Raw genomic sequence first — 21179 nt, forward strand, 5'->3', positions numbered from 1 at the left:
AAGTTTAGTACAATGGCCCATTGATATACTCTGGGATTGGTTCCAGAACCCCCATGATACCAAAATCCATGGATGCTCAAGTCCCATTAAATACAATGGCACAGTAAAATGGTGTCCCTTGTATAAAATGGTAAAGTCAAGGTTTGTGTTGGGGGGATTTATATATTTTAAAAATATTTTCGAATTGTAGATGTTTGGATCTGTGGATCAAAAATCCATGGATATGGAGGACTGACTGTAGTAAAGCACCTTCTTTATAGGGAGTAAAAACCTAGGTGCAATTCCTTACACATATTGAGAGCTGCAAAAACTTTTTCTTGAAACTAGTCTGCTGACAGTGCTGGACTAGACGGACCAGTGATCTGATTCACTATAAGTCAGCTTCCTATGTTCCTGAGAACCGAATTGCTGAAACACAGATAGCCATCTTTATGTTTCTTGGTGTAGCCCCAAAAGTAAATGTTTGTACCTCTGAAAGTAGTGGTGGGCAACTATGTGGGAGCCAGTGGTCAATCCCCACCCCCTCACTCGCAGGCCACACTCTCCAACACATAAACAAAGCAAACCAAAATGCTCCCATTTTCCTCTGCGGTCTTACCCTTTCCTCTGCACACATTGCAGCATGTTGGGAGGGATTGTAAAGGGAAACAGGCATTTAGGCATGGTATGGTGTTCTGTGGTGTTTATGATATGGATGTGGGTTGGGGGTATTTCAATGTATTTTTATGCTTTGGGGTAACTTTCTGTATGTTTGGGGGCAAAAAGTCACCCAAGGGGGGAGGGCTGCAATTTGCCCACTCTTTAAAGAAAATAAACCTACTTTCTGAGCCTTAGGTTATTACATGTACCAAAGAATAAAACAAATGAGTACAGGACTGCCAGCTTCCTAACATCTTCCTGCTCTACATGTGTGAAAACTGGCATATGTGCCATCAGTGTACTAACAGCTAGCTTTGCATTGAATCCCCAAATCACAAGATTTAGTGAAAATCTTTGTGCTCACTCAGCTTCCCAAGAATGAGTTACCCAGAGAGGAAAAGAACTGATCTTCCCCAGTTGTGCAGATCTGCATTATTAATATGCTTCAGTGCCCATTGGGGGTCTTTGGGGAAAACAAGGTTACGTTAGTGGCGGGGAGGAGTTTTGCAAAAGGTACTTATAGGTCTGGTACTTATTATAAATGGATATAAATGTTCAATCTGTCTTCATATGAATGCAGCTAATGTTGGAAACTTAATTCTTAGGGTCATGTGAAGGTTGTACGCTATCTTGTAAAAGAAGTAAATCAATTTCCATCAGATTCAGAATGTATGAGATACATAGCAACAGTTACTGACAAGGTAAGGATAATTTGGTGCTCATATTCATTAGTACATGTCTATAGATATTTATTAAAATCCTTTTCAATTTTGTTCTCAATTTTGAACAGTGTTAGGTGTTACTGTTTTTTCTCTTCCCTTTCACTACTAGTTCATTTACATAATCTTCAAATGAATAAAACAGAAATTCAGTTGTGTATTCAATTCCTCACCATTATCTTAAGACCAAGACATTAGAACACTTACTATCCTACAGTGTTTTATTTTGGCTTCCTGGCCTCATACTCCAGGATGCCTTATTTTTCCATCCATCCTACATCCTCCACAAATCAAGTAAGAAACAAAACAAAACCTTAACACCCTGACATAGAAACTCCACCCCATGTTCTCTCTTGTTTGTTTCTCTGCCACATACACATGTGCATGTAAGTGCACGCATTGCCCTTCTTAGCTGTGAGCTCACAATTATTGGTAGTTGAACGTCTACTAATACCAGAGAAGTATTGAAATACAGCCTGTGGATTTTTGAACTTTCACCTGTCATGCTAACCATCTTCTATATTTGGGGTCATAAAAAGCTCCCGTTGTTCTATCTCATTTGAGTGTCATAGTGCTTAAGGCTGTTACTTTATATTAATTCAACTGATTGTATTAATGTACTGTTAAAAGATATAACTATGTTAATTTGTTTGAGCATAAAAAGATACAAAGGAAACCTGTAATACCTTTCAAACTGACTGAGAAAACAAAATTTAAAGCATAAGCTTTCATAGACTCCTGAATCATTAGGTGCATGAAATGAACCATCAGTGGATTGATCCATGTACCAACAGGTGGGGAGGACAGGTGTATAAATTAATAGAAATGCAAAATATGTATGTATGATGATGGATTTCCTTCTCAATAATGGTTAAACATATGAACAAGGGAGGAAATTCTGTGTCTAGTGCATTAGCGTAGGTCCAGTTCCCGTAAAATGTTGCAATAAAGGATCTTTGAGAACCCTATATAGTAGATGTAATGAAAACTACAGTAGTATTTAATATGTGTAGTGTACCAAGATGTGGTAACTTGGCATACCATACATATTAAAATACTAACTGCCATCACTGATACTAAGTAGGGTTTTCATCTATGAGACTGAATTTATCACCCCATCACAATATACACATGTTTTACATTTTTGGTACAATTCAGAAATGCAATTACATACCCCTTCTCTGCCTATTGATATATAACCTTGTCAACAGAGGCATCACTCCTTGTATTTGATGCAGTGGATTGGAGTCCATAAAATATTATAGTGAAATAGTCTTTCAGTCTCAAAGGTACCACAGGATTCCTTGATAGCTTTTGGTTATATTAATGTTCATTTTAAAAAATTGATTTTTTTTTTAAATTATCATTTAGGAAATGTTGAAGAAGTGCCATCTTTGTATAGAATCAATTGTTCAAGCCAAAGACAGACAGGCTGCTGAAGCAAATAAAAATGCAAGCATTCTTTTGGAAGAGTTGGATTTAGAGAAGGTAAGAAATTGCTTTTTTAAAATAAAGATTTCTGTCTTGGTTAGGAAATAAAATTATTGTAGCCTCAGACTGAGAAACCATGTAATCTCAAACGGTTTGCGATTGGCAGGAAAGCACCTCCTCTTAATAGCAAAGCATGATCCTTTTGCAGAAGACATTATGGTGAATGGATCAAAGTACATAGCTATAGTTTTTTGTGGGTTTTTCAAGCTATGTGGCCATGTTTTAGAAGAGTTTATTCCTGATGTTTCATCAGCATCTATGGCTGGCATCTTCTCTGAACACAGGTGCTGGCAAAACGTCAGGAATAAACTCTTCTAAAACATGGTCACCGGCCATGAAAGCCTTCGACTTTACATAACCATAGCTGGAGTGCTGTTATTGGGTGCAAAAGTTTGCTTCATGCAGCAGGATAAGAACATCCTTCATCCAATTCCTTAACTGACACCAAAGATCACTTCTCAGTTCAAAGGGCACAGAAATTTGCCTTTCCCCTTCTTTCTGCTTTCACTATTCATTGCTGGAATAGTACATAAGAATTTCGTATGATCTTCAAGTTAAAAATTACTTAATCAAATGCTACTAATCTTTGTTTCTGTCTTCATCCCTGGCAAGAAAAATGTTCATATGAACATTGTCTATATGGCTGAGTAAGGGCATAACCTCGCCATACAAAACTCAATGAATTTGTCCCATCCAAAGGATAATTTGTCTTACTTGGTTATGGAAATGGCTACATTTATAACCCTCTGGGAATCTTATACTTTTAAGAAAATCTGCAGTATAACTATCTGGATTTGCACCACATGCCTTTCATTAAGGCATTTCAAAATGTTGCCATCTTAGAAGAACCTGCCTTTGACCAAAAAGTTCTCCCCAGAATCCTTAAGAATTAGGAATCCCTTGGTATCAAGGCATTTCAACAGGGAGTATTTATGCTGCTAGGGTGTACTGCTTTTTGAACATCCTGTTCCCTAGATGTTTTCCTGTCTGAAAGAGAAACAAAATTCTTTCCTAATGAATTTCTATTTTCCTAGTACACCAAAAGCCACTTCTCCCTATCCTGTGTAGTCACCCAAATCCTGGGCACTCTGTAAAATGCTGACTAAGCTAGTTGCTGTTGCCTCTCTAGTTTATGGCCGTGTTCTGCCCTTAGGGCCAGTGTTGAGGCCAGAATAGCAGCATGGAAAACTACTTGGTTGTGTTACTCAGGGGGTAGATTCATGTTGCTAATTCTGTCTAGCCAGTGTTTGTTTCAGTAGCTCAAAACAGTTTGGATAAGCACTAGATATCATACAAATGGAAACAAAAAACACAGAAAAAAGCATTAACAATTATGAAGGAGGAGGAGGAATAAACTTCCAGTAAGCCCTGTTTGTTTTGTGATTTTGTGTGACAAAGAGGCTTGGTATACTTTGAACTGAAGTGGCTTCCCAAATTGTCTAATATAGCTAGTCATCCAAATACAGAACATTTCAGAACATAGTTTCAAATATAATTTCCTCTGTGGTTGATGTTGCTTTTTGGCAAACTTGTTTTCTGTAGTTGGCTTCATTTGAGATGAACTGCTTATGAGAACTGTCCCAATTGGAGAATGTGAACATTTCTGTTATCACTGATTGCAGGGTGGAGCAGCATTTACATCCTGATGAAACACAGACATGTCTCTTAGAGCAGGGTAAAACCAGTCATAATACTGCATTATGGGATTGTCTGCATATTCCAGTTTTAGACTTAATTTTTTTAAAACCAATTGGATGATTATTTCCATTTCACTTGGCTGCTTTCTTTTTGCTTCATAGTTGCATATTTTCCATTGACAGTGTTGTCATGGCTGTGTTTATGTTAGGAAAGGAACTTTCCTAGGCTTTAGACTTCAAGTATAAGCTACTCAAAACCACTCTCTTTGATGATGTTTGAAAGGGGACTGTACCAAGAGGGAAGTGCCCTGTAACAACTAAGAAAGGGAATACATAGCAGACTTTCATATCTATTTGAAATCACTTGTGCCTTGCTTTTTCCCAGTTGCTGAAGGTAACTCATATGTAGAGAACTTGCAGAGAAACCCAGGTGTGAACCACCATCACCCCAATAGTCCTACTGCATAAGAAAAATGTGTTGAGAAAATTGCACGTGATTTGTGAGCCAAGAGATCCCCAGTTCAAATTTCACTCCTGTACTGTGAACAGTGTTGGCTAAAATGTATTTACTTTGGTGGCCTTAGGTGAGATTCATAATATGGGAACATGGGGCTTTCTTTTCACATTACCAGAAGTATGTCTAAACTAGCCTAAATACTTAAGATTTGCTGCACAAACACTAAGTGTTCACATAAGTAAGGTTGGATTGATTTATATGTTTTTTCTCAGTTTGAGGAAAGAGCCAATCAGGACAATCATACCTGCAGAAGATGTAGTTTCTGATTAATAGCTTCCTTTGATTTCCATTGAATGGTTTTGATTTGCAGCTACGGGAAGAAAGTAGAAGACTGGCTCTAGCTGCAAAAAGGGAGAAAAGAAAGGAGAAGAGAAGAAAGAAGAAGGAAGAACAGAGGAGGAAGCTGGAAGAAATAGAGGCAAAAAACAAAGAAAATTTTGAACTACAAGCTGCTCAAGAAAAGGAAAAGCTGAAAGCTGAAGGTAGGAATTAGATTTGTATGTGTAGACTCAGAACAGGTTATAAAACAGTACAGCTGATACCCACAAGTTAATTTACCCATGTCCAAAAATATGTTCTCTCTAGGCATTTTCCAGGTTTTCCAGCATGATTCTATGGTATGTTTTGGTGGAAGTTGACCATCAACTCATGCTGAAGGATCTAGAAATGCCTGGAGATGTGTTCTCTCTAGAAATATTTAGGTCCTTCACCGTGACTGTATGCTCAGCTTGTGCAAGAAGTTATTCATTTCAGCAGGGCTCACTGTTTTGTGGCTTTGCTTTTCCCCAGTTAGTCCAGGAATGTATTCCCCATGGATATGATGGTCATACTGTAATTCTTCAGACACAAACATTTGTTTTTCCATTTTCAGCATCTGTGTTTTGCTCTGAAAAAAGTAACTTTCAACTGGTCTTTAATTTTGTAAATCTAACCGTATTCAGTCAATATGACTTTACAGTCAGTCAGAGCAAAATCCTTACTATAAATTATTGAAGATATGGGATAACATTTTTTCCATGACTTTACTGTTTAAAACATAATTGGATTGTCATTTTTCTACTGCAAGTTGTGTGTGTTTCCTTTTCAACCATTGCAGTAGTTGTTGCAAAGAACTGACATTCTTTAAACCCAAATGAAAGAAGGATTTTTTCAGAACTAGACTTAAGATTACCTTTTGTTGGATCCAGGACAAACCAGCTGCTTGAGTGAGCTCTGAAGAGTTCACATAAGGGGCTTGTGCTAACCCAGCCAAATTGTTCACTTCCTTTTAGCATTTGCTAAATAACAAATTGCTTGACAGACTCCCTTAGTTTAAAAGCCATTTGATACAAGGCACAAGAGCTTGTTGTTTGGGGGAAAGCATGGTCATGTGAAAAGAGTTTCATGGTTCTGTAGAGCCTAGTCCTTCCATTTATGAGGCTGCATGCTAAGGAACTATGGGCACAGTATAATAAGTATTTATTCACCATTCAGTATTAATACATGGTAGATGTATTCATCCTCACAGTTCATTAAATAGATGTATACCTCAGTTAACAAAGTAGATGTGTTCTTGGGCATTACTTCTTTAACAGAAACTTTGGTACCAGAGGCAGAAATCACATGGAAAGAATAGGGATGGTTTCCTACACCACAAAAAACACACAAAAAAAACCCAATTTGAACATGTTTCAGCTAACATTTTATTCAGAAGCAAAGATATGCACATGTGAAATAAAACATCCAGGTCAGATAAGCATTGCTTAAGTAGACAAAAACATTTGGCATCTTCTGTAGATCCATTTAAGACTTTGTCCAAAATGCATCCAGGGATTACTTTTTCTTTCACTAGCCTCCATGTTTCTCGTAATTTCCATTTTGATGGCTAAACTTACAGATCTCTGCTTTTTTATAACATGCTTAGGAGAGCTAGTAAGGCTTATATCTTCATTTCCCTTGTCTCTCTGCTTTGCTTTTCAAGCATTCTAAGTAAGTAATTCCAAAGGTAGCTGGTATTTACTTTGCCTGTTGTAAGGAGGCACACATGGCAAAAGTTGGATTGGCCAGTGTAGAATCATGCTCTTTCTCTCCTCAAGCTTCATTGCATTGCTTCTGCCAACCAACACAGAAAGTTTGTGTTTCTCCATCTCTCCTTCACCACTGCTAAAATATATAACTTCTAGCTAGACAGAGGACAAGGAAGAAAAGGCAGATATAAAAAAGACTTTGTAAAAAGAAGCTTCTTAGAGGCTTTGATAACTGAGGTGTGCCTTATAGTAAATGCTATATTTGCCTTTCTCAGTTCAAAATAATTACCAAAATTTTATTATGTGAATACATGGTAGTTAACCCAACCAAATAAATCTGTCATTATCCTTTGTACAAATAATCCATTCTGTTTATGTGTGTGTTTAATATGATTTTTTTTTAAACCTGGGCCATTCAAATATAAAACAAAGAGATTTACAGTGCCTTAAGTATAACAAGTCTGTGTAAACTATTTTGTTTGTGTGTGTTGTTGTTGTTTTGTTCTCAATTAGATGAGCCAGGGGTCCTTACAGAACCACCCAGTGCTACCACAACCACCACTATAGGCATATCTGCAACGTGGACAACTTTGGCAGGTTCCCACGGGAAAAGAAACAATACTGTCACCACGAACAGTTCCAAGAGGAAAAGCCGGAAAAACAAAATCAGCCAAGATACTGTTCAGATTATTTTTGATGATCAGCTCCCAATCTCCTATTCTCAACCAGAGAAAATGAATGGCGAATCAAAAAGCAGCAGTACCAGTGAGAGTGGTGATAGTGACAACATGAGGATTTCCAGCTGTAGTGATGAAAGCAGCAATAGTAACAGCAGCCACAAAAGTGACAGCCAGTCTTCTACAACAGCCACCAATGCTCAGAGCAACAAGAAGCAGCCCTCAGTGCTGGTCACCTTCCCGAAAGAAGAGCGAAAAGCAGTTTCTAGCAAATCTTCAATCAAGTAAGCATCTATGGCTTTCACTGTAAATAACATCCTGATTTTACCCAGCCTATCCCAGACTGATGCCTTCACAAAGGTTTGGTCTACTCAGTCCCATTAGCTATGCTGATTGGGGATTTTGGGAGTTGTAAACTAATCTGAAAAGCACCATTTTGTAGAAGGCTGTCTGGCCTCTTAGGATGCTATCAAGATTTCCATCCTTTGCCCGATATTTCTTTATTGATTAGACCTGTGAAACATTTGCAAGAAAAATTAAAAGGAAATGTGTCTTTTTCCCTACATGTTGCCAATGTAGTTTACCTTAGTCCGGGTTTTAGTAATAATCCAGGGTATTTTTTCTGTGACTCTTTGATACTTATATCAGTCATCAGAACTTAATATTAAAACATCATTAATTGTAAACACAACACACTTTACTTTAGTGATAGAGTGAGTGAAATCAATTTTACTTACGTTACTCCCATTCATTTCAGTAGCTCTATGCTAAATACTCTAAGGCTAAAGCCAACATTAGTCTTACCTAGATAGACCAAATAAAATCATTGGGCCTGAAGCTAGTTGTTATTATAAAGTCCAATTTATTTTATTGAGTCAGCTCCAGGCATTGATGTTGGATTTAGCCAACTGAGTCTTCGTCCATTCCATTGTTCTGATATTAAAGCTGCCACTCAGTTGACCAGAGTGAAGTGTTTGAATTTGTCTTTTATGTGATCTTATAAAGACTGTTAATATTTACATCTGTTTTTTCTCCACCTCCTGCTTTGTTTCTCTCTTCTGTGAAAGATTGTCAGAAGTTATTACAGAAGTAACTAACAATTCCTTATCCACCTGCACAAAATCTTGTCCATCGCCCCTCTCTTCTCCTAATGGAAAAATCACTTTAGCCAGCCCTAAACGTGGTCAGAAGAGGGAAGAAGGATGGAAGGAGGTTGTAAGAAGGCAAGTTAAATTCTGTAACTGCTGTACATTTTATTTTTCCCCTGTGGCTGTCTCTGATTCAGAATATTTTATGTTAAACTTGTTTTGTCCTGTTGGCAAAAGTCATGATTGCATGGTAGTTCTCTTCATGGTTTCATGTACCCACACCTAATCTTGTTACTTCAAGCCATGGAGTATTATCAAAGTCATGTTCTAGGTCAGCATCTGAGAAGCAGAGTATGAATGTACTTCTCATACTGGTGTTTTTGCTGTCTTTTCTTTTTGCATAGAGGTTGGATCCATTTAAAGTGAAAATTATTAATAAACTGCTTCAGTACTTGGTCTCATCCAAAGCTTTCTAAGCCTTGGTCCTTAGTGCCATGCATTGTTGTAGCCTTTCTTTGCACTATAAAGTGGCTGGAAAGGAGACTCTCTGAGAGTGTACAAAACCCCTTTCTGGCCCACTAAATAACTACAGCCAACCTTGGCAATTCCTATGATTAAGAATGTGATTTACATGTAAGAAGCTTTAAGATAAGCTAATCTACTGTTCATCATGATTTATGCACTTGGCCTTGTTACCTGCTAACCTAACTTTGAGTTTACTTAAATAGTTTTACTTGATTTTTATACGTTTTTTTAATTTAGGTCAAAGAAAGTCTCTGTTCCATCAACTGTTATTTCCAGAGTAATTGGAAGAGGTGGTTGTAACATTAATGCTATCCGAGAGTTCACTGGAGCTCACATAGACATTGATAAACAAAAAGACAAAACAGGGGACAGAATCATAACAATAAGGTAATACATATTCAGGTATTCCTTATTTAAATTATATGAACTCACTTGGAAAGGTTCTCTAGTTACTAAACAAACTTCTGTGACTCTAATATGAAGACTTATATGAGACAGATTTCAGAATGGATTGTTGATTGATATACATGAGAGTTGCAACTAGCAGGTCAGTCAGTTAGTCATGTACTCTTCTAGAATGCTATATAAGGCTCAAGCAGACTAATTTTGTCACCACATTCCCCTGTCCAAGATCTCTGTTTGTGTTTCTACTTGACACTAAACATTAGACAGTTTCTAAAAGCCACTGAGCATACTCAGTCTTCATTGGGGTTTTTAAAAAAATGTTTTGTACTTCTGTATATTTCAAGATTCACCTGAGCATGCTGATACTTCTCTTATTTCTCACTGGAATTAAGCTGTTAGAGGGAGCTAGTATAGTAAAATAGTATACTGTAAAGCTTAATCAAATTTTATTTCTTCAAAGATTACCCATTTTATGTATTTTCCTAATGTGTGAAAAAAAATTAAGTATTTATGTAAATGAAGAAAACCATCACCAAGTTGCTCATGTGTTTGTTCAACTCACTTAATAGGGGAGGCACTGAATCAACAAGACAAGCAACACAGCTCATAAATGCTTTGATTAAGGATCCAGACAAGGAAATTGATGAGCTCATTCCAAAGAATCGCTTGAAAAATTCTGCATCCTATCCCAAAACAGGGATGCCGGTACATACCACCACTGCAACTGCTCACAATTCTGTGGCTGGAAGCAAGGCAACCACTGTAGCAATCTCTTCATCACCTCAGATTTCCACAGCACTTTCTGTGCCTGCAGTTTCTTCAACAGCTGCTCATAAAACAGTCAAGAATCCAGTGAATAATGTGCGGCCTGGATTTCCAGTTTCTCTGCCGTTAGCATATCCTCCACCTCAGTTTGCACATGCTTTGCTTGCTGCTCAGACTTTCCAGCAGATCCGTCCACCGAGGTTGCCAATGACCCATTTTGGGGGAACTTTCCCACCAGCCCAGTCCACCTGGGGTCCTTTCCCTGTTAGGCCTCTGAGTCCTGCAAGAGCAACTAACTCACCTAAGTCTCACACGGTGCCTCGCCATAACAATCAGAACAGCAGTGGTTCTCAGGTGAATTCTGTGGGTTCTTCGACTTCTAGTCCAACAGCTACCACAAGTTCAGCTGTGTCTACTGTGCCTGTTTCTTCTGCAAGTGGCAGTCCTAGCTCACCTTCAGTTCGAAGGCAACTCTTTGTCACCATGGTTAAGACATCCAGCACTACAACAACTGCAATAGTAACGACAGCAAGCAACAACAGCACAGCACCTACCAATGCCACATATCCTTTTCCTACTGCCAAAGAGCACTATCCTGTGTCATCCACTTCCTCCCCTTCCCCACCAGCCCAGCCTGTGAGAGCTTCTAGAAGCAGTCCTTCAGAATGTGTGACAAATTCTCCAAGTAAAGGGGTGCCTTCCTCCGATCAGGAAGTGGGGAGCCCCCCAGCAGTTGAAGCAGCTAATATGGTCAGCAACAGGCAATCAAGTAATAGTTCTGTTGGTGTTCCTTCAGAGCATCCTGCTCAGCCACAGCCTCTTGGGCCTGTTTCTCAAGAAGCGAGGCCACCTCTACAGCAGCCTCAGGTTCCATCACAAGATCCTCGAATGGTTGTGCCTCCAAACCTAACAACAGTGAGTTCTTCTGCCCCAGTAGTTGTTCCTGCTAATGCATCAGTGAATTCCCCAGCAAACTATCTTTTGCCTCAGGCATCAGTGGGATCTTCTCAACAACCTCCTCCAGTTAAAATGGAAAGCCCCACTATCAGGCTGCCTTCCCATGGAGCAAATCCCCCACACAAGAATTCAGCTTCTGTTCAGAATTCTTCAGTTGCCGTCCTTAATGTCAACCACATAAAAAGACCCCATAGTGTTCCTTCTTCAGTGCAACTTCCTTCCACCTTAAGTACACAAAGTGCTTCTCAAAATTCAGTCCATTCAGCAAGCAAGTCTGTGGCCACCAACTTCAGTGCTGCTTTACCATTTGGGCCCTTCAGCACACTGTTTGAAAACAGCCCTGCCTCTGCTCATGCCTTCTGGGGTGGATCTGTCTTGTCATCTCAGACAGCTCCAGAGTCCATTAGGTCTGGAAAGTCTTCATTTCTGCCAAACTCAGAAACATTACATCAGTTAGATACTTCCAAAGCTCCAGGTTTTAGGCCCCCACTGCAGAGACCAGCTCCAAGTCCCTCAGGTGAATATTTTCAGTTTCTTTCTTCATTTCACAATATACATGATTACCACACACTTAACGTGTTAGTTTTTGTGTCTTCACTACTGGATGCTAAGTGATTCAGTCTGTTTAGTATTACGCCACTTCTTCTTCTTATGTATTGCTTTCCAATGGTCCAAAACCTTATGGATTGGGATGAAAGTATTCTCTGAATGTACTAGGAGTCTTTTTTCCTAGAACAAAGACTTAGCTAAAGGACAGAATAACAGATATTTCATATTTCCTCCCTGAAGCTAGTCTGGAAATTTGTAGCAAACAGATACAGGCCTCTGGATCTGCTCTGTGCAAATGCAAGCTATAGTTAAAAACCAGTATAAAAATTATAACCCTGTGCCATTGGGCACCATGGGAGGATGACAAAACTTCTCATTATTTTATGTGTTTGGATGAGTAAATTGACAGGTTCCCTTGCTTTCATTCGCTCCATTGTTTAGATTTTTACTACAATTTATGCAGGTAAAAAAAGAACACAAGGAGGATCTTTCTTTAGTTACGCCAGACACTGTTTGCTAAGTGGTCAAGGTATGCTCAGCTGCCTCCAGTTTATCTTTAGATTGTGAAAACATAAACACATTTAATATAGTTTTGGGTAGGTATCCTGTTTTAATGCACTTGCAACAAGGGCCTAAATCCACCGACTAGTCCCAACTAGAGTAAACCCATTTAATGAATTAACACTTAATAATCTGCCAGTCAGGAAATTAACACTTAGGTAGATCCCATTGGTTTGATGACTTACTTTAATTGGAACTAGTAATTGGATTTATATCATTATTGATCCAGGCAGGACTAATATTTTGCGAATCATTTTACAGGTATTGTCAGTATGGAGTCACCATATGGTTCTGTAACACCTTCTTCTACACATTTGGGTAACTTTGGCTCAAACCTTTCAAACGGTCAAGTGTATGCACCAGGAACACCACTTGCAGGAGCACCGGCAGCTGCTAATTTTAACAGACAGCATTTCTCCCCACTCAACCTATTGCCCCCGTGTTCATCTGCATCAAATGGTGAGTTGTTAATAAAGCTTTTTAAAAATACTGGTTTTATGGCAGTAATGTAACTCTGGATATTCCAACATTAATTAAATTAGATCTCTTGGATTGGCTGCCGTACAGAAGGATGGGATGAGTGCCTTCCTGTTGGCTCTACTTTGATTGGAGTACTCACAATGCCTCAAATATGTCCAAATATACACTAGCATCTAATAGCATAGCCTGGCTGATTCTGCACTAGAAAAATTTAACAGACCTCTCTTCATAGAAAATACAGTTTGGATATCTGACAGATTAAAGTTTCACATTGCAAATTTTCCTTTTTTCCTAACAAATTAGAAAATATTGAGTTCCTGACAACTATGCTTGTGGTTTTACAGTGATATACTCTACCAATAAGAGCCTTCCAATAGTTACTTCCATATGCATTTAGAAAGTAAGTTGTGAAAGACTTAAGTGCTCAGCATCCAAACTGGTAGGTAAAACATAGCCATCTTGTAACTAAAGCCATTTAATCATGAGGGTGAGTCTGATGTTGAAAGTGTACATTGGAGTGGAAGCCTGTTTTCTTGAAACATGAGGACTGTTGTACTTGTCTAACTTGTTTAAATATTCATTTGCCTTTAGAGCCCCCTACTCAGCCAGTTTCTGCTGGAGTTAGAGCACCATCTCCAACCCCTTCAACTGTTTCCCTGGGGTCAGAAAAGTCCAACAGTGTGTCTCAGGACAGAAAAGTCCCTGTCCCAATTGGAACTGAGCGTTCAGCACGTATCAGGCAAACGGGAACAACAACACCCTCTGTTATAGGGAGCAATTTAGCCACTCCAGTTGGTCACAGTGGGATATGGTCTTTCGAAGGGATTGGAGGAAATCAAGGTGGTACGTATTGCCTTGTACACATTTACCATATATATTTGACTATATGTTGACCTCATGTAGAAGTCGAGGGCAGGTTTTGTGGCCAAAGTTATGGATTTTGATATGGATAAGTAAAGAGTAAGACTTAGGAGCATATAAACAAAAGATGTAAAGAATGAAGCAAAGGAAAACAATGCCAAAGAACAAAATTGTGGCAGGCATAACTGTGTGCTCACCCTAAAGTCTGGATGGATGAAGAGGGAATTACCATCACTATTTTCCCGCCCAGGCATTCAGTGGGCAGAAGTGGCATGGTGGGGAGAGATAGAGGGGGCCAGTGCTTAAGTACTCCTGGGATGGACTACTCAACTCAGAAAAGGGAATGGTTCCTTTTTTGAGTTAAAGTCCGTACTTTCATTGACCCATGAATAAACTGACCCAGGTTTTTTACTGAATTTCTAGACTTAAATATGAGTATATACAGTATATGTCATCATCTGTTACTATGTTAGAGGGAAGCTAATGCATAGGAATGGAACAACTTAGATCAGGTTTTGGAAAATCGCCGCTTTGATCAGGTTTTGGAAAAGCGGGATACAAATAAACTTTATTATTATTATTATTATTATTATTATTAGATGGCCAGAATTGTATTCTTCCACAACACCATGACCATTTATTGTTCTTTAATTCATTTAATGTTTAGTCATTAAAATATTGCCTTTAACAACTAGTATCACACACTTTTTTGTGGGTTACCAAAAAAATGAGCCAAAACTACTCTGGCTTTGTATCTCTTGTATAGATTCGAGATCATTCTGCCAAACATTAAGAGTATAAACTATCTTTAATTATTCCCTGCCACATCTGAATAATTTAGGTAAAAGTGTTCTACTAATGGATACACCCACTTCTTTCTTGCTAGATAAAGTCGATTGGTGTCACGGTGGAATGGGAAACCATATGATTCATAGGCCAATGTCTGATCCTGGTGTATTTTCACAACATCAAGCAATGGAGAGAGACAGCACAGGAATTGTAACTCCTTCTGGTACATTCCATCAACACGTTCCTGCAGGATACATGGACTTCCCTAAAGTTGGGGTAATGATCTAGATGCTTTGCTGGAAACTTTGAACAGTTTTTGAATACATTCATCCTGTTTATAAACTTTTTTATTATAAACTGTAGTTTGGAACAGGGTATGTGCCATTTTGTCTTCTTCTGGCTCTTAGTGTACAAGGTGTAGAGTAAATACAGCAGATTGTTGGGTGTGTTTTGTGTTTATCCTCATTGAAATCTTAGTTGCTGTGCTGAGGTTTTGGAACAGAAAGAGCATTTGACCCACTGCAGCCCCTTGACTAGATTTCAGATTTCATTTAGAACAGGGGTGGACAAACTGTGCCCTTGGGGCTGCATGCCCCCTCCCACTTGTGTTATTGTGGCTCCCAGACCAACCTTTTTTCTGGCCAAATTGGGAGTGAATTCCTGCTCTTGAAAGCCTCCAGCTGCAACATTCACCTTTTTAAACAGGATGCATAACCTACCTATACTGTTTAACATCAAAATACCAATTGTTGAGAACTAGACTCCTTTTGTTTTATTTTTCGATAGTCCGTGTGGGCTCTATAGGGGCCCAAGGCATAAGAGTGTCCCTGTTTCTGCGGCACCTGCCCATTCTGCTTTAGAATGACTTAAACATCTACTAGGTATGCCTTAATAACAACATTTTTCAGAGAAATGGTAACAAAATAGCCTAGCATTCAGAATAATTAAGCTGACTTTAGAATTCTTTAGAGAAAAATTATATTTTCAAAATAAATAAAAATCCATCAGTGATACCTTTATTGGCCAGCCGAAATGCATAATATGGTTGTTGCAAGCTTTCAAAGCTCCATGGGCTTCTTCATCAGGCAAGATGTTACAAACCAAACAGGAGGGGAAAAAACAATTGGAAACGTTAGTCAGATGCCTGTATGTTTTTCAAATATTTTCAAAACTTAGAGACAAAGTGGACTTTTGGTACTATTGTAGAAATAAGTTTGTAACATATATTGAATATCTTGTTCTTTTTCTTGACAGGGCATGCCTTTCTCAGTGTATGGGAATGCAATGATTCCTCCTGTTGCACCCATTGCAGATGGTGCTGGAGGGCCTATATTTAATGGACCTCATGCTGCTGACCCATCATCTTGGAACTCACTGATAAAGATGGTTTCAAATTCTACAGAGAATAATGGCCCTCAGACAGTAAGTCTCAGAATCTTACTGCTTTATATGTACTGGATGCACTGATGATGCCTTGATCTTTATTATGGTGGGATACAGACCGCCAGAAAGAGGCAGCTGGGAGCCGCCTCTCTATTCTGCGTAACCACACCGCAGCAACCAAATTGCACAGCACGGTTACGCAGAAAGAAAAGGAGCGCTGAAAAGCGGCTCCTTTTAGCGCTGCTGCAAACTGCCTGCAGCAGCGCAAGCACGTCGCTGTTGTGCATGCCCACCTGGACGGCGCGCAGCAGTGACGATGTCACAGCTGTGCGTGCTGTGTATACGGTGCCGCGCAGCTATGACGTCCTGGTGACATCCTAGGGTTGTGGGGCATCTGGAAACGACGCCCCGAGGCAACCCTAGCATGTCACCAGGACGTGCTAAAGGGCTCGTTTGTACAGGGCCTATATTATTCTTTTCAATATTGGAGATACAGTAGTACGATGGTTGGCAACCTGGTACCCTCCAGATGTTTTGGATCACAGCTTGTATAACTGAAGCACTTTTCTGAGGTTGTTACAATGTTTTTTCTATGATGTGGGTGTACATGCACAATGCGTGCTATCTTAGCATGGGATGGGAAAAGGTAAGGATCATCACACATCCAAGATGCTTTGAAACTAACTGAAGAAAAGAAGTTTGTGGCATGAGCTTTCATAGACTTCACCCTACTTCCTCAGATGCATGTTTGGAGTGGAGGACCCAGAGACAGACCTATATAAGCCATTTGTGTGAGAGAATCTCAGTTTATGTTCCAAACCTTGTATGTATGGAGATGTGGTGGCAAGTAAAGTTTTAACAAAGGCAGGAAAAAGCTGCCCTTTCCGAAGATGGATTGGGGCCTCAGCAACCACACGCTGTGGCCCCAATCTGTCTTGAAGCCGGCCCAAAAAGGAGTGGAAAAGATCTGCTCCTTGAGTTTTGTGACTTCACCAAAGCCGGCTTTAAGATGCTCCAGCTGCCCAACTTCCAGGCAGCTTCGGAGTGTGCGGCATATAAACACCACACTCCCAAGCCACCCATTCAGCAGCTTTAAAGGGCCATCTGCTCTGGCCCTATATAACCTTTCTTTCAGGTACATCTCAAAGGTGCTACAAGATCCCTTTGTGTACAAAATAATAGTCAGTTGAGGCATAGTGTTCATATTTTAAATGTGGAACCAAGCTGCATAGAAGTTCATTGCAGTGGGGTTTTTATATGCATTTGAAATAGAAGAGCTTCAAACCTTCTTCCTTTTTTTTCAGGTATGGACTGGAACATGGACACCTCACATGAACAGTGTGCATATGAACCAGCTTGGCTGAAAGAGGATCACTTCCCATAGCCTGGAGATTTTCTTTTGGCTTAGAGGAAAATACAAACGAAAGAACCACTTTTCCTCAGCTCTCAGATCATTCTTCGGTTGTTTTGGACTGAAGTGTGTAGGCTTTCGCAGAAGAACGTACTAACTGACCCTTTTCTGTGGACATTGTGACTGCCCATTCCCTACCATCATATGGTTCAACTTAGCCTCTCTTAGTTTCATTTTCTTTCCCTTTTGATTATTCTTAATTTTGGACAAAACTTTCTGTTGAAGCTGTTCTTTGGCTGGTTGGTTTTTAGTACTGTAAGCTGCTTCTGGGCATACACAGAAATTTAGCAAAATTATGTAAACTTGATCCTGAAGTTTTAGAATGGCAGATAAATGTACAATTGTTTACATAACAGAAATGGCTAAGCAGAAAGTAAATCTTTTCAGTATGTCAGTATAGAGGCTCTACATTATGTAGACTTTAATGTGACAGATGTACCTTCATATACAGCAGTCTGGATGTTTCCTTCATACATTAAACTATTAATAAGCATAACTTTTTTTCTACTTGTGTAATTTTACATACAACATAAGACGGGCATTATTTGTGGATTTTCCCCACAGCTTTATACTATAGAATTCAACATCTAGTCATTATTATTTGGTTTGACTTTGTAACATGAAAATGAAGCTAGAGAAGTAGATATGCTACTCCTTTACAAATTTTATAAAGAACTCAAAATACCAACACAAACCTCTAATTTCTGCAACCTTCATGCACTGTCAAAAACTAATCCCCCTCCCCACCCCTGCCTTGTTATCAGTATATTTTGTTGTTAATGGGTTTTGCAGCTCTGGAGGGTTCTTGCTAAATGAGCTTCTACAAAGGTGGGTTAAAAAAGCGCCGTGGATTACACCCATAATGAGTTTAAACCATAGCTTTCTGTGGCTTTAAATCCTGTGTCATGTAATTGTTGCCACATGTTGTTTCATAACAGTGACAATGACCTGAGCATGTCCAGCAGCAGCATCTGCTAAGAAATGCACTAAGAGAAGTGTTCCAAAACCAAGCACTATTTAGAAGATCCTGGAGTATCCAGACAGGAAGTTATTTGTTCCAAAAAGAAACTGCTTAGTTCATTTGACTTATAAAATTCCAGTTCAAGATGTATTATCAGATCTTTGATCATTTTCATCACCTATAAATTTGACTGGAATGAAAACAAGCAATTCTAACTAGGAAAGAAGCTGTCTAGCTCTAGGATGGATTTTAGAAGTGCCCATGCTAGCAAATGACACCTCATTATCTTTATGCAAGGCCCTACTTATATGTCTGTGAATGTGCGATATGTATTATTAAATTTTATAAACTCATGTTTAGTATTGCATGTTAGAATACAAACAGTCCATTGTCTCTTTCCTTTGCTAGTTGGAAGAAAGTGAACTGAAAATCTGTTTAATGTTACAGTATCACTTGAACCATCCCGTTTCCATAGGGAGTTGCACTGCAATCTTGCATATATCAAACACAAAAGTAAGTCCAGCTGAGTTTTGGACTTATAGGTAATTGGTTATAGGACTGCAGACTTAGTGGAATGAAAAATGTCAGACCATCTAGACCAGCTCCTTTTCTCAGCTGCAGCACTGGAGCTGTAAATTATTGTTTCATATGTAAAGCCAGCAAGAAAAATGGTTTTCCCAAAGAACTCTGCAGCCTTCTAAGTGCAACTTTGGAGATGTTAAAAGGCTTATAAATAACACCAGTTGGTCTATGTACATACCACCCTCCATTGGTGCTCTTAACATAAAAATAGCATTTCAGTTGTCACTATTCCTACTGAAACATTTGAAATTGATTGAAGTAAAAGGAATGACTAACCAAAACAAGAGTTGGTAGAAAGGAGAAAAATAAACCCAGTTTTCAGCACTTTAACGAGTGGAAAATGATGCTGTTCAAATATTTTGTATAACATTTACCACTCCCCCTAGTTTATGCCCCTCCACAGTTAATGAGGATTATTTTTGCTTCTTTAAAATAATCCTTTAGTGGAGTAGATGCTGCTTAGTATTTATTACAACGTATAGGTTCAGCAGAGCTAAGTTTCTTAGGATGTGGTTTCTTATTAAAGCTTATGTGTATTTTGGTGACTTGAAAGCAAAACTGTTGATAGGAGAACAGGCTGGAATGCCCCGTGTCTTGTTTATGGAATAAGGCTTGTTAAACTAAATATTGGGGTGAAGGGTGATAAGAGGGTCTGTATTAGGAACAATTTTGGAACACTTTTTTATATTTCAAATGTAATGCTTACCTGACCAATAAAGACAAGGAACATGTTCTTTCTGAGACCTTCTAGGTCTTCTCTATTTTTCAAATTTTATTTACTGTATATACTCATGTATAGGTCTAGAGATTTTAGTCAAAAAATTTGACCCCAAAAAACCTGGGTCGACATATCTACAGGTCAATGTAAATACTGTATTTTAACTCTTATATATTTTTAAAAAGGAACCATTCCCTTTCTCTGAGTAAAGCGATAAAAGGCAAAAGTCCATCCTAGGAGCTCCAAAAAGAATCATGGATCGCCTCTATTCTCTCATCCATCCATCCTTTAGGATGTGCACAATTATCCTGCCAGAAATTTCTAAGTTCTTCGGTATCATTTTCCTTTGCATCATCCCTTACATCCTTTTTTTACATGCCCCTAAGTTTTACGCTTGATTTATGGTCCGTATCAAAATCCCTAATTTTGGCCCTAAAGCCTGCCCTCGACTTATAGGTCGACTTATAGTCGAGTATATATGGTACTTAATATGCATACAGAAAAATAATTTTCCCCTTCTATTTAGAAAATGAGATGACTCATGGAGGATGGGACTTGGCTGAATCCACTTCTTAAACTGAGGTGTTGGTAGTCATCATACCAAAGACTCTACCTGTAGAAGTTACTAACAAACCTACTCCATTTGTGACATGCCACACAAACACCTGAATGGTAGTATTTTGGTTTATTTGATATCCCACCTTTGTACACTAAATCACTATTGATAGTAATACATTTCAAACCATTCTTCCTCTTGCCCAGGTAGTGGTCCTAGGAACAAAAGGCTCCAACCTCCTCATTGATTTGGGACATTTTCTCTGGTTGATGTTACAAGCCAGACACAGTTTTCCCTCAATTTTTTTTTTAATCCCATGGCAAAGTTAACATTTAATTAAAAACCATTAACTCATATTTTGGCCTGATACAGACAGCCAAAATAAAGCTGCTTCGAGTCACTTTGGAGGTATGCTGTTTGAATGATACATGCATCCTAAGATTCCAGAAGCTGCACCAAAGCCACGCTCCAATCCTAAGGACTGGAATGCAGCTTTGGTGCAGCTTCCAGACTCTTAGGACGCATGCATCGTTGAAACACCATATCTCCAAAGTGACTCGAAGCAGCTTTATTTTGGCTGTCTGTATAGGGCCATTGTTACCAAAGGAGACTCAAAATACAGCCAGTCTTCTGTATCTATGGATCCCGCCCACACAGAGATTCAACCATCTGTGGTTTGAAAATATTGTTTAAATGCATATAAATTCCAAAAAGTAAACTTGTATTGTGCCATTTTATATAAGGGACATCATTTTAAGAGGCCATTGTATTTAATGGGACTTGGTTTTGGTATCCACTGGGGTCCTGGAACCAAATCCCAGTGAATACCAAGGGCCCACTGTACCTTTTTCTGGAAAATTAATCTTAAAATTTTTACTCTCAGGCATAATACATGAAGACTT

General features: G+C 38.9%; 1 protein-coding gene across 4 annotated transcripts in view; it reads left to right on the forward strand.

Annotated features, from left to right (window-relative positions):
* Positions 1-19737, forward strand: part of LOC149309349 (ankyrin repeat domain-containing protein 17) — a 123046-nt gene extending 103309 nt beyond the window's left edge. For all 4 annotated transcript variants that reach the window (XM_089532271.1, XM_089532272.1, XM_089532274.1 and 1 more), the window contains 12 exons: positions 1245-1340; positions 2730-2846; positions 5314-5485; positions 7523-7970; positions 8754-8909; positions 9537-9686; positions 10274-11943; positions 12798-12995; positions 13608-13859; positions 14764-14942; positions 15921-16088; positions 17354-19737. In XM_089532271.1, the coding sequence (XP_089388397.1) occupies positions 1245-1340; positions 2730-2846; positions 5314-5485; positions 7523-7970; positions 8754-8909; positions 9537-9686; positions 10274-11943; positions 12798-12995; positions 13608-13859; positions 14764-14942; positions 15921-16088; positions 17354-17413 (3666 nt within the window). In that variant the 3' untranslated portion in view covers positions 17414-19737. The remainder of the gene's footprint in view (positions 1-1244; positions 1341-2729; positions 2847-5313; positions 5486-7522; positions 7971-8753; positions 8910-9536; positions 9687-10273; positions 11944-12797; positions 12996-13607; positions 13860-14763; positions 14943-15920; positions 16089-17353) is intronic.
* Positions 19738-21179: the final 1442 nt, after the last annotated feature.

This window comes from Sceloporus occidentalis, unplaced genomic scaffold, assembly GCF_023333645.1.
Source record: "Sceloporus occidentalis isolate IW3139 unplaced genomic scaffold, rSceOcc1.0.p SCAF_7, whole genome shotgun sequence".
NCBI lineage: Eukaryota > Metazoa > Chordata > Lepidosauria > Squamata > Phrynosomatidae > Sceloporus > Sceloporus occidentalis.